Here is a 14,292-nt window from a genome sequence, read left to right as displayed (position 1 = left end):
TAGTTTTCTAGTCTTCTTCAATACAGCATGATGTTCATTTTTATAGTCTCATTTAGGTAAAATAGGTAATAAGAGGTATGCTGCTACTGTGGTGTTGTCTTATTTTGGTTGTTTTCACCCAACAGCTTTGACCCTTTAATAGTGTGTTTTCAGTTCAACAAAGTTAATTGGTTTTTATAATTTTTAGGTCACCTTTGAGTCACCACTACAGATACAAGACCAATTTGTGGGTTTCTAAATAAATTGATACCACTCCAATGTCTAAATATGTAGCTAATACACTGTTTTCTGCCCGTTACATTTTGCTTGATTTATTTCAGTCCATGAGTCAAATTAAGGAAATTTGAAACTATTTTGCAGAGGGATATATAAATAAAAAATAATCTGGCTACCTCCACTGTAAAACGACCTTTTAATAAAAGCATATGTGAATCCACTTAGTTGGCTCCAGCACAGTCTCATGCACTAATGTATCTGCGCCAGACTGCGCTGCTCTAACTGTTCTTCTCTTCTTCACACTTTTTCCAATTAAAACATGACTTGTGATTAAAGGACAGCAGTCTGCTTGGTAATATGTACAGCATGCGTGAGTCTATGAGTGTTTAATAGAGAAAGAGAGAAACAGATAATGTGTGTGAGTCTGAGTTGAGCCATGTTGGCAAGTGATTCCACTACAATGTCTGTATTATCTTGGCCTGTTTGTGTGCATGTGTGAGTGTGTGTGTGTGTGTATCTATTTAATGGATGTCTGCACCAAGAGTTCTCAGTTCACACACAGGGTTAATTGACCTCTGGAGACATTTCTCTCCTCGATGATAAAGAACATCTGGATGATATAATTATCTACATTTGCCTTAGACATGAGATTTGTAAGGGGCTGTGAGTTCTGAGGTGGCTCATTATTTTTTAAATGAGACATTCAAACACACTATTTCTCATATTTTAAAGATTTATCTGATTCCTGTGTCAAAAATATTACCATAATATAACTAGATTTCCCCCATTTGGATGCTTTTTGAATATATATAATTTAAAGATATTGGGTATTTGAATAATTTGTTTTCTTATCAGCAGTGACACATTCAAAACGGCCCAATATAGCCACATTTAAACAAATTACAGTGTAAATAAATCTAGTTGACAAAAAATAGACTCCGAGAACCCGGCCACATACTGTTCAGCTAATAATTATACCACAGAAAGGATATCCAGCGCTTTGAAACAGAGCTCCTCATTTGTTTATTCACGTGCAGATACATTTTATATGAGCAATATTAAAAGGTCTGATCATCAATGATTAATGGTCTTTGTGCTGTAATGTAGGTTAGGGCCCAGGAGGCCAGCGAGCTGGAACGTAAAACAAACAAATCATTCTCTATAAAAGAAAACATCTTTTTAACACCCTCTGTGCTGCAGCCTGTATTATAATGACCTGTATTCCCAATAACAAAGAGAGCCGACAATGAAAAATGATCAATGTGATGAAGTCATGAGGGGTTTTTCTCATGTTTAAATTTGTTTGGAGCACTCTCAAGGACAGTGTGTGTGTGTGTTTTTTGTTGCTTAGTACACACACACACACACACACACACACACACACACACACACACACACACACACACACACACACACACACACACACACACACACACACACACACACACTGACTCAGAGGCATTCACACCTACACAATCAAGAAAAAAAAACTAATAAAGCCTTTCTGAAACAAACAACTTGATTAAGACTCAGGAGGGGAGAGAATCAGGTGTGAGCACCGTGGGTCATGAAATCATGTGTGAATGTATGCCAAGGATGTGTTTTTAAAGATGCAGTTTGTGTGGTTTTTATGAAATGTTCCCTCTCCTGAGGGAGTGTGTTTGGGCATGTTATCTCCATCATTGCCGCTCTCTACCTGGTGATCATCTTCTGGCTGAGCAGAGCAGAGCGTAGGTTTGCCTCTGGGATACACACTTTTGTTTTCCTTGAAGCTGCATTTCTTCAGCATCCACTGAGCAGTTCTTTTCCTTTACTTGTTCTCTTGGCTAAGAGAAAACAAAGTGAGTGAAGCAGACCAGAAAAACAAAAGTAAATCTTTACTGTTACACCAATGCAGGACATCCACTTTGATTAACCATCACAACACTTTTGTGTTTAGCAATAACTGCTCAAACTAGGCTAAACTAACAGCCCCCCAGACTGGTTTGTTTTATTGAAGTCAGTGTGATATTCTCAGGCTGTCTCTCACTCACTTTCATTGCCATTTCCCATCTATCCACCAGATGATTTTCCCTCCTTTTCTCATCACCTGACTGCTCCACCCACCACACACCTGTTCCCACTTTCTGATTAGTTCTGCAGTTGCCTGGCTTCCCCCGTCCACCCCCAGCCACTCACTATATATACCAACCCATACCTGCTCTCTGTAAAAGTGTTATCTCTCATTGGAAACATGCCTGTTTTGAACCTCTTTGGAGTTCATGCTTTCCCCTTTGGATTTGTTGGCCTATTTGGGCTGCCTTTCTGGTTTTGACCCTTGCCTGCCTCATTACACCGTAAGCTTACATACTTACGAAGACAGTAAAAGGCTTTTGTGAAGTGTGGGTTCATGATTCAATCAGAAGCTTGATTAGGGTAAGCATGAGGAAAACCACAGAGGTAAATCCAGCAGATAATGAAACGTACATTTGTGAATAGATAACATAACTCATCATTAACTCAACTATATGAATTAACTTAAACAAAATGCAATAAAATGTTTACTGCACTTCAACAACAAAATGTGAAATCACTTCTGAATGTTACATTATCCATTACCTCTATTGTCTACATTGGGCTGCTTCCTTGCTGCTTGTGTTCATGGTCACAAGAAAAGAAAAATAAAGAGCTAGCTGAATAAACCTTATTATACTACAGAGGGAGAGAAGCTAGTACAGGTGCACCTCAATAAATTAGAATATCATAGAAAACTTAATTTATGTCAGTTCAATTCAGGTCAGGTCAATTCAATTCAAAAAGCTGAAATAACACATTATAAAGATCTATTACACACAGAATTAAACATTTCATGTCTTAATTTCTAATTATAATGATTATGGCTTACATTTAATGAAAACCTTCTGTATCTAAAAAAAAATGAATGTTACAAAAGACCAGTTTTAAAAAGTATGTTTAATATGGAAATGTTGGGCTTTGAAAAGTATGTCCATCTATGCACTCAATACTTTTATTGTAGATGCACCTGTAGGTAACGAGGAAAAATTAGAAGTAAAATTACAGATACTAAGGAGAAGCAAGATCATTAACTTTTTAAAAAATATATTTTTAGTATTTTGGGGGAAGTATTTCAATGACTTTCAATGAAACCCCAAAATACAATAACACCAAATATATATAGACCTATACCCAAATAAGCTGCCAGTGGCAATTTACAATCCTTGCTTCATGACTTATTTTCTTCGCTTGGATTTATGGTTTAGAGAAACACATGCTGATCCTGCTGCCATGTATTGGCCAAGGCTGAATAATGTCAAAGACAGGGAGCCTACACCTCCCATTGGGTTGTTCAGGCAATTTCTAAAATAGTTGCCAATGCTGCAATACTGAAGGAGAAAGCTGAGATCCTTCAGGATGTTGTTTGGATGTCAGGAAGTGGAGCTGAGCTCTGGTGTACTCTGGCCCAATTTAACCCTGAGCAGCAGAAGCAAGCTGTAAACACAGACATGTTTTCACAATTTAAATTGATTTATGGCTAAGTATTAAACAGTTGCTTTGCAGGCAATGCTGGCCAATATTCACTTTTGTTTTGCTCTGTTTTAGTCTGAGTTTATTACTGAGAGAAATGACCCCCTTTGGCATACAGAGTCCTTCACAGGGTTCATTCTGGTGCTAAAAATCCGTGAAAACACTTGATTTTAAAAAAGTGTTTTCAATGTTTGTAAATTGTTTGGATTTGGAATGTGCTTAAAATTGAAGTTATGAGCGATGCCAAGTCAATTTAACAGGTTATTTAACAGGTGACACATTATTAAACTTGTTTTCCTTTGAACTGTCACTGATGTGTAGAATGCTGTTACAAAACATAATGTTGGCTGTTTAGAGGACAAAAAGATTGAATAAATGGGATTAAGAAGAAAAATCATCAGTATACTGTGTGTATTGTATATTATGTAATTAACAACAGCTGTAAGGTGCTTGAAAAACTTAAAAATGCACCTTGAAAATTCTTGAATTTGACTTTGGAAAAGTTGTAGGCAACCTGCATTCGATCCATTGTTAATAGGTAAATAATGATTAGTGTAGCTGCGCAGCAGTGAAGTGCTGCAAATTACTTTTTGTTTCTTGAATTAGGTTCCATCTGCTACCAACTCTGAGTATTAATCCTCCTGACTTTTTTATACCCCAGCTTTCTTTAAAATGTATACATCTTTCCGTTTATTCCCACGAATGCCTCCAGAGTCCAAGAAGAAACTGCCAAGGAACTGCAAATGAGCAATTACTAACACGGGCAAACGGTGAGGCAGATTTGTGAACCGAGAACAAAGACGTATAGATTAACACAAACATTGATGTCAGGCAGTGAAAGAAAGGCCGAACAGTACACAATTACAGAGAGGTATGTGATATGTGTCCGTCAATGGGCTTTTACTGTTTTTTACTTGTGGCGAGAGGGGGGGGGTTCTACAGCTGGGGTGGCTTGGTCTCCATGGAAACTGACATTCCCTTGAAGGTGCTTGGCAGCCACCGCCAATTGTTGAGCTTGGGTAATGGTTTGAAATTCTCCGTAAAGTGCCTCAGAGGTTGAGATTAAATTCAACCTGCTCGGGTAGACTCACGCGGTGACTAATCACATCGTTTTAGAGGGAAGGAAAGACGGAGCTTAATGGCATTCACACATTGAAATATATAGTCTGTTGCTCACATGTTAAATGTTTGTTCTAACTTTTTTGTTCTTGGCTCCCAGTCAATCTATAAAATATTACTTGTCATTCATTAAGTAGAACTTCTTTCATAGTCATTGATCGCTTTTATGTTCCAGACAGGAGAGGCGTTTCCAGCTGTCATTTATTCAGTCCTGTTCCAACCAGGTCATTTCAGGCAGAGCCATTTTCTTTATATCAGAGACCTCGACTGTTAAAATAACAGCATGTGCAGCACTTGTTTTTCCCTATTATTTCTGCACACCCTGCCTGTTTCCCATGAGCCTTTGCTCCAGCTGGCAGACCTATCTGAATGAGATTGGTCAGGCACGGCTGCTTAACAACTGATGAAATGATTGCTCCTCTCCGTCTCAAAGTGCAGAACACTTTAGCCGTATGTAGTGTGAAGGCCTGCTGCTGATGGGCCTGTGAACGTCTGCAGCTGAAAAGGATCAGCCAGGCGAAGCGTCAGCCTCACACCTCTGCCTGCGCCGCCAGCTCATGCTGAAAATATAGACTATTATTACCGTGTGCTGTTTTTTTGTTCTCTTCTTACCACTTACTGCATCGTTAAGAACCTTTTAGTTCAGATCTTTAAACATGCTTTACTATGTCATATGGTTTATCATGCACAAGGCATTTTCTTTAAGGAGTTTATCCTGCTGCTGTTGAATTTGATCTTGTCACACATGATGGGGGTGTAATAGGATTCTCCCTTGAGCAAGTGCATGACTATATGTTTCTAAGACTATATGCAATAGGCTGCCTTCAAAATGTTATTTCCGTAGGTAACATGAAACAACAATATGGAGGAATTAGTTGTATCATGTAGATACCGTAAGGATAGACCGAGAGGGGGGTTTATAGTAGGGCTAAATGAGATTGGATCCTCTGATTTAACACATTTGTTTTTGGTTGAAAACCAATCTTGACTCCCTCTTATTATTTTTGTGGATAGTAGATGGCACTTTTTTCTAGTAACACCTCCATCAAAGTTTTTTGAGCGAGCTGAGCCTGTAGTGTAAAGTGGAGTTAAATAAAGATTACTGATTGGTCAGAAAGAACGGCAGGAAATCAGCACAAACCCACCATTTTTCAACAGGCAAGCTATGGTCAATAGCCAGTAGACTGCAATTTTTTTCTTCACTTGAAACTGATTTTTAAAAAGAGCAGCCTGCAAAAATACCTGGTACACTATACTATTAAATGAATGACTTGCAATCATTCCTCTGCTTTGGTTTTTGCTATGATGTGATGAGATGAGCATCCCACCTACACTGAGGGGTTGCTATGCTAGATCCAACATCTCAACCATCTGATGCTGGCAGTGTATATATTTTTTTCCCACTATAGCGAATGCCTCTGATCCGCTCACCCTGATAATCTTATCCTAACCTTAACCAATCAAACTCCTCATGCCTAGACCTAACCAACCCACCTGTGTTTGGTGGTTGGGATCTAGCATGTACCAGGTAGTATCTGCAGTGGAAAATGAAATAGAGAAAATGACCTGCTAACAAAAGTGAGTTGAGCAGAGTGTGTGTGTGTGTGTGTGTTTAGAAACACATTGGAAGGTTTATTTGTATGCAACAGTAGCTCCTGCTGTGTCCCGGCCCCTGTAGCCTGGGTGGTCAGCCTCTTTTCAGCCTGAGAGAGTCATAGGTTTTCAGCTGGATCATAACTGCCATTGTCTCATATTTTTCCTGTAAATGGAACTACAGTGCACAACAATGGAGCAGTGTTTTGCATGTAATAAAACAGACTGTTGAGAAGTATTTTACAACCTAGATGATCAAATCAGCAGATATGGCAAAAGTATGTCTGGAGTCTTGAGAAAGTACTGTTATTTAGGATAGCAAAACGATAGAAATGTGTTTTCTCCAGGAGAAGCCATGTTGAGTGGTTTCATCCTGGCAAAAAGCTTTTATCACCAATGATAGCATTCAGAGCACTTTCAGTGAAGGTAAATAACCTCAAACAGTCACTGTAGCTCAGCAAAATGTTACTGATCAATCTGCAGCCGGCGCTGGACCGTCCCACTGAGCGCATCCTGTTATCAGACAGCAGATGTAGCGAGCATCTGTTAGCACATGTAAAACCAAGTGGACATCAGGTCTAGATCGAGTAGACATGAGCTGGTTGGTTCCAGTGCATCAGCTCCAGACTGGAAACCAGTAATTGAGGGTAGAGTGCTTCGGGGATTTGGGGATGTTCATTGGTGGGGTGGGGGGGTTACTGCTGGCAGTGTTGGTGGGCACAGTTTGGCTCTGGGAGGCGTATGAAACATTCATTCAAATTCCCAGTGAATCCATTATTTATTATGTATCAAAATGAAGATGCAAACGTATCTACAAAGTATTTTCTCTTACGTCCTCTGTGGCCAGCGAGCATTACCAAACCCCTAAGCATGGAGATGGTATAATTAATCATATTTTGCCCTGTAACAATGTATCTAGTGTTCCCTTGCAGTAATCTTGCAGTAAAAGCCAAAAGAATATCTACTATAACAAGGAAAACAATAAAAAATAATAATGCCACAATCATTTTCTCTGATTAGTGAAAAGTCTTGAAATTTGGTACAGAGATACTTCGGACAAGTATCTTACAGTAAAATCTTGATCTCCAACTTCCTTGTGCTCCTTGTAGTCAGATAAGACCTTTTTATTATCAAACTAAATTAAAAAGTATGCCACATGAGAGTACTGTTTTTAATTCTACTGCAATAAAAGTAGTCCCATGTGCCTAAAGACTAGCTATAGTAACATAAGAAAACTAACTTTTCAATCACACTTTAGCTGATTTTGAAAATTTGTGTATAAAGCAAAGCAAGCCAAGGGAAGATTTTGGGGAAATTAATTTCATTTTTGGGTACAAATGGGTTTGTACAGGAGCTCCACTGATTCATCTGTAAGCTGATATAATTTGCTGGTTCTGGCCTGTCACAGAAAAAAACTTTTTTTCACTATATAATGCAGAAAACGATGCTTGGGGTCATTTAGTTATTTCTTTTAATTATTATTTTTTAAATGCTCAATAACTGACTAATGCTTAACAAACAGAACCATTGTTTATTGTGCTATTTTTTTTTTTCATTTGTAAAATTGGTTGAGATTCCACATTCCCAAAAGTTGAGATGCTGTGTAAAATGCAAATAAAACTGAATACATCAAATTTAGACATCAGGGTGTATATTTACACTTTGAACACAGGTTATATTGTTTTGGACAGTTTTCCATTGAAAATATGTCGAAATGGATTTGCAAATTGTTGCATTCTGTTATATTTAGGTTGTAGACAACTTTTCTGGAATCAGTCAATTTAATGTATTTATAATGTATGATCATTTGTAATATTCTTCAATAAAGTACATTTGTTTAAGAAATCAGCCTTTTGATAACTTGTCTGGTACCTTTGCATCGTCATATTGGTGCAAAATCGTAGATCCAGATTTACTATATTGCCTGCATTAATTGGTTTGCGGTAAATTTTTCTCCTGGTGGTGAATTTTTCTCCTCTAAAATTGGATCGGTCTCTCTAGTTAACAACAATGAAATGTAAAGTATTGTTTGCTGCTACCATATTGATGCATTCAGCTAGGAGCAGAAGTCAAATACATTGATGGCTGTAAAGATGATATTGGCAGCCTGTCACATTCAAGTAAATGGAGCCACATCCAACCGTACTGGACTTTATTTAGGCTGGCTGGCAGATAGATATTTAGTTTGGGTGCACATGCTTTTAGGAAGCAACTTATGGTGACAAAGTGATGATGCAAACATTTGATGCCAGTTTGCAATCTGCAGGTGTGTTTGTGGGTGTAAAATAAACAATTTCCTGTGTGTCTCTGTTACAGAAATGCATACAGTATGTTTGTGTGTGATGTATTTATCTCATGGAGGGTTTTTTGGTGGATATGCACTCATGCACAATAATTACTTTATGCTCAGTGCCAGGGAAGGATTTAATTAACTGTCCCCTGTCAGAGCAGATAATTAGTCAATAACACACACATGCACACACATTCTTTCAAACACACAGAGCAAGTCAATATGTTTGCCATGCTAACACTAATGCTGAGACTACTAACAATTGCTTGGTGTTGCAGGAACATAAAGTACAAGTCTTGAGTGACACGGCTCAATAGGCAATTACAGAGGAGTATTGAGAAAAGCTGCAGACAGGAACAGAACCTGGTGTGTGTTCTGTCGGCCTACAGAGAGAAGCTAATGTTGTTGATTTTTGTTTAAATTGCTTCATCAGTGTGGCAGCGCACTGTATCATCTGCTCATCCTCGCTTATGTTTACTCAGAACACAACACTAATTATATTGTCTTCTTTTTTTTGTTGCAGGTTCAAGGTTTGATCTACACACAGGGAAAGGTAAAAAAAAACATTTTTGGTTTTACTCTTTCCCTTTTTTTCTACTCTTTGGGGATTTGATTGACAAGCATTCGACTGTATCTGCAATTATGTGTGTTCAGGTTGTGTGTGGATGGATATAGAGGCATTACTGGGGAGATTTGTGGACCACTTTGCTGTTGTTTTCACTGCTCATACATGCACACACAGATAGTTAGCGCAGCCTGTTATCCTAATCATGGTGAACATAAAATGTGGATTAGGGGTGTCTTATGGTATCAGTCATAATCACATGCAAACGCATGCTGAAATGCTCCAGCACATATGCACCTGCTGCAAAAAAAGGAATGCAACTATTAATGAGACATGGTAATGATTGTTTTGATGCATTTCAGTTGATTAAGTTGATATGCCATGCTGTGTGTTTGTTTAGCTGATGACTTGACAGGATTTCTCTCCCAACTGATTCTACTAAAAACACCTGAATAAAAGGACATCAGTATTTTATATACCTGCGTTTTTATTGTGATTTTTAGGATGACATTTATAGCTGTTTTGGGTTTTGCCATCTAGGCAGTATTTGATCATTATCCCGATGGTGGACCTACAGCTCTTTTTGGTCTATTTCTGGCAGATGGAGCCTGTAACGGTTTATGTCTGCGGCCTTCCCTCTGTAGATCCCAGAGTATTTTAGTCCAGAATAATCCCCACCATCTGCTGTCTCCTCTACTACGTTTTAGCGCTCAGTATCTCTCCCTCTATCTGTCACTCTGTTTCCTATTGCATTTCCTGTTCTTGTTTTCTCTATATTTTATCCCTTGCAGCTGCATGTTTTAATTGTAATGCCTGGCTTCCTCTCCCATTCAGGCTTTCAATCCTCATCACCTTCCTCGTCCTTTCTACACTCAATCCCAATCTGACTGCTCCTTTTCCCTTCTCCTTGGTCTTAATTTTCTTCCTATTTCATCCTGTCCACTTTCCCATGATCTCTGCCTCCTCCTTTTAATATTTGCTTTTTGTCTGTCCTTGTTTAAAATCTCTGGATGTCTCCACACACTCTCCTCCTCAGTGTTTCTCTCTTTATCCCTCTCTCTGTCCACACATACACGCCCACGCCAACCACTCTCCACATGCTGTCAAATCCTAATCTGGGCTTCACGAACACAGACTTGTTTCTAATTTGAAAATCCTAAAAATCCACTCCAATAGACATTTTTTGAAATATGTTTTATAAGTGTCTTTTTTCAGCAAAACTGCTCGGCAGGATTGGGTTTCAACAGCTTCACCTGCAGTTTCAATAGAGATTAACGACATATGGCTGCTCCATTCAATTAGAGGGAATATCTTGGCTAGAGTAATGTGTAAATGCATTGCTAGGAAACATTGGTTGCACCACCAATCAAAAGAAATCAATTCTGTAAACAGGTAGTCAATGCAGCATCATGAGCTGTAACATTAAAAATACTTTACACCACATCAGCGACCATATCAAGTTATTTTGTTTAATGTTAAGGGTGCAATTTTCTTTTGTAATTTGAAGGTTATAGTGTTATATCTAGAAGTGAAATTTAAATGACCATCCCAGTTTAAATCATTATTAAACAGCACTGCCATAAAATGTCATCATCATATACGTATGATAGTCATATTCCATTTAGCCGAACCTAAAGCTTCGTCCAAGTGGCTGCAACAGCAGAACAAATTGGATATAAGTGGATTTTTACACAGAGCATATATGCACAGAGACATGGACCCTAGAACACGTCCCACTTGTGGATATGAAACATTTCATTTCAGTTTAAAAGGTATTGTCATGTGTGTAACCATAGTGGTGGTAACACTTACACCCAGGGGTGGTAAGTCAATGTTTTTATAGCCGTTTTACCACAGATACATTTGCATTTTACAGAGTTTCAGATTTTTTTTTTTTTTTGAAGGCAGCACAGACCGATCACATTTAAGCCCCGCCCCCAGTGGAGGAGAAAACAATCCATCTCTCTCCATTGACTTTGTATTGAATTGCATTCTGATACATGTGAATAGTTGAATAGCCTAAATTGTCTGCCACATGTATTTAATAGAGAGCAGGGCAGAACAGAGCATTGAAGAGCAGGAAGGTGAGCAGTGGAGACAAGTGTCAGTTCACTTATTAAAAGGGAAATATACATTTATTTCATATCAGAATTGCATCTGAAAAGTTCACAAAAATCTGTCAATTAATTTTCCCATGCAGGGTTCCATTAGTAACATCCATCCATGTCCACCACTGCTCACACCTGACAGTGGTGTAAATATTAAAAAACAAATATACGTGTGTTAGCATTTGTGTGGTGCAACCTTTTTTTTATTTGTATACACCCACACTTTCTCATGTTTTAACTACTATAGCTAACTTAGACGTCACTTAAAGCTTTACAACTGCTTCCAGGTGAGCCAGAAGCAACCAGCAACACATTTGTGCGTGCTGTGCTGCTTACAAAATGCAGAACATCCTACACTGTTGCAGGCTGCCAGCTCATTCACACTGCCTCACAATACCTTGGAAAGGATGTAGCGATTTATCACGGAGCGTAATGATTTAACAGGGACACTGTGTCTTTGAGCACACTATATTCCATAATACACTTATTGATCCAGACATTGTACAGTTATTTTGTGATCTCACTCTGCTTGTGAGTAAAATGTAAGAGCTTGACAGAACAGTGGTAGTTTAGAAGTTGGGACTGAAACCACAACTGTAAAAAAAATTGTCTACTTGCTTGGAAAATCTAATTTGAAGTACGGATGGCTCTCATCTTTCTCTACAAGCACCACTAAGGTGCCCAGGGAAAAGGCACTTGACTCTGCTGCTCGGCTGCAGTTGTTCTCTGGCAAATGTTACATGACTACTGCAGAAATCCTCAAGTGTGTACCGCTGTATCCCTTTTTTCCCTCTGCCCTCCTCTCTCAGATTGCTGCTCTAAGTGAGGTTGAGCTCTTTGACAAATGAATGCGACTGAGAACATGACAACAACACTTCACAGAGAGTAGGGATACATGCATTTGTGACATTGATAATTTCCATAGAGAGGCATTCACTGTGCATAATGTGTAGGCTAGAGCACAAAGTTCTCCTGAGTGGCTCGCAGCAACAGCAATGACAACAAAACACAGACAGGTGTGGCACCCGCACATCGGCGACACGGTTGTCAGACGTGTACAGTACATCTCTGTACCAGCACACAGCTGGATTAACAATGACTGAATGGATTAGTGAGTGTGTGCGGTGTGTGTGTGTGTGTAAAAGCCAGTGAGAGTCAGACAGAGACAGAATGATAAAACACTGTGGTGACTCCTGTGTCAAGTGGGTATTTGATAAAGCCGGATACCTTAAACAGATACCGATAATACCACGAGATCATCATATTTTGGCTCGACTGCTAATGACATCACAAAACCATGCACTCCACATGTACATGTGAGCGCACACACACAGCACTGAGCAGATGATATCCTCGTCATCTGACCCAAATCCATTAGCGCTAGGAGTCACAACCTCATCCACCCGCTATTCTCCCTCAATTTCCTCCTCATCCGCTTTCTCCTCTCTTGTTCTTTCCCAGACATTAGGTCCCTTATGTGGGGCATTTCCTCCACAAGCTCACCTGAAATTACATGAACAAAGACAGTCGAAGAGCAACATGTAGGTGTTCTGCCCGGCGGGTACTTATGCTGCAGCTTTTTAAGTGGCAGCTAAAGAGTCGGCCTCTCTTCACACCACTCAGAATGACAAATTGATCAGTTGTTACCATTTTACAGTTGTCTGAGAGCAGACAGTTATATAAAAGCAGATCAAGAGAACTTCCAACCACAACTAAAGCTAATACAGACATCATCTTGTTTAAAAACCATCTGCATCTTGAGGCCTGGGGCAAAAGTTGTCCTCAAAGTTTAATTTCATGGTTTAAGATGATGCTCCTTGAAATATTTTGTCTTGTGTTAGTTTTAAAGGGGACATATTTTGCTCATTTTCACATTCATACTTGTATTTTGAGTTTTTACTAGAACACTTTTACACTTTTTTTTCTCTACACTTTTACATGTTTTTTTTCACATACTGCCCATGGCTGCTGAACCTCTACTCATTCTCTGTCTAAAACACTCCGTTCTTGCGCCTGTCTCTTTAAATGCCCCTCTTCAGAAAAGGACTGTCTAAGTGGGGAATGACTGAAATGGATTTTAGCGGTATTTAAAAAAAAAAGAAGAAAAATCACCAATAAAAGCTTCAAAACCAAAAACCACACAATCAAACATGTTCCAGCAGGAATCTGATCTGAAATCAGGGAGAAATTAACATCTGCAACCAAGTTTCCCTGAAGTTAGCATGGAGTTACATGTAGTGTATGTAATGTAAACACTTGAGGTGTATAGAAACTCCAATGGTGGCGCTTCACCTGCTACTGTGTCCCGAGAACTCTTCCTCTCCCTCCCTCCCCCCCCTCACACTCTATCTACCCTATCCTACTTTGTTGATCTGTCCCTGTACAACAACGTCTATTGCTTGTCTGTCCATCCTGGGAGGGGATCCCTCTTCTGTCGCTCACCCTGACATTTCTTCTTTTTCAAGTTTCAGAGTTTTTCAAAGGACAGAGGGTGTCTAACTCTGTAATATATTTCCAAATTCTTATACTGTACTTTTCATAAATGCTGATGCAATAACAACAATAATAACAATAATGCTACTACTAATAATAATAATCAACTTTGCATGAAATAACAGGGATTACGTTTAAATAAATGTATTTGAGATAGAAAGTATAATAGGTCCTCCTTAAATAATGCCCTTTGAATAATGTTTGTGTGTGTGCGTGTGTGTGTATGGCAGTAGTATGGATGCCAGCTGGGCCACTTGTGCTAAAACTGCATGCCTCTCTGCTGCTGTAAATTGCTTTGGATTGCTGCTAATAACTACTTTTGCCATTTCCCTCTGAGTCCAATATTAAAATCCGCCATGATGTCATTCTTCTGCATCCCAGTG

General features: G+C 39.0%; 1 protein-coding gene across 1 annotated transcript in view; it reads left to right on the top strand.

The window, feature by feature from the left end:
* The window catches only part of igsf11 (immunoglobulin superfamily member 11), a 119,444-nt gene that overhangs the window by 26,356 nt on the left and 78,796 nt on the right, over positions 1-14,292 (top strand). The window contains exon 2 of the mRNA XM_059331265.1: positions 9,267-9,296. Coding sequence (XP_059187248.1) covers positions 9,267-9,296 — 30 coding nt within the window. The remainder of the gene's footprint in view (positions 1-9,266; positions 9,297-14,292) is intronic.

Source organism: Centropristis striata, chromosome 4 (genome assembly GCF_030273125.1).
Source record: "Centropristis striata isolate RG_2023a ecotype Rhode Island chromosome 4, C.striata_1.0, whole genome shotgun sequence".
NCBI lineage: Eukaryota > Metazoa > Chordata > Actinopteri > Perciformes > Serranidae > Centropristis > Centropristis striata.
This window is presented reverse-complemented; position numbering and strand designations above follow the sequence as displayed.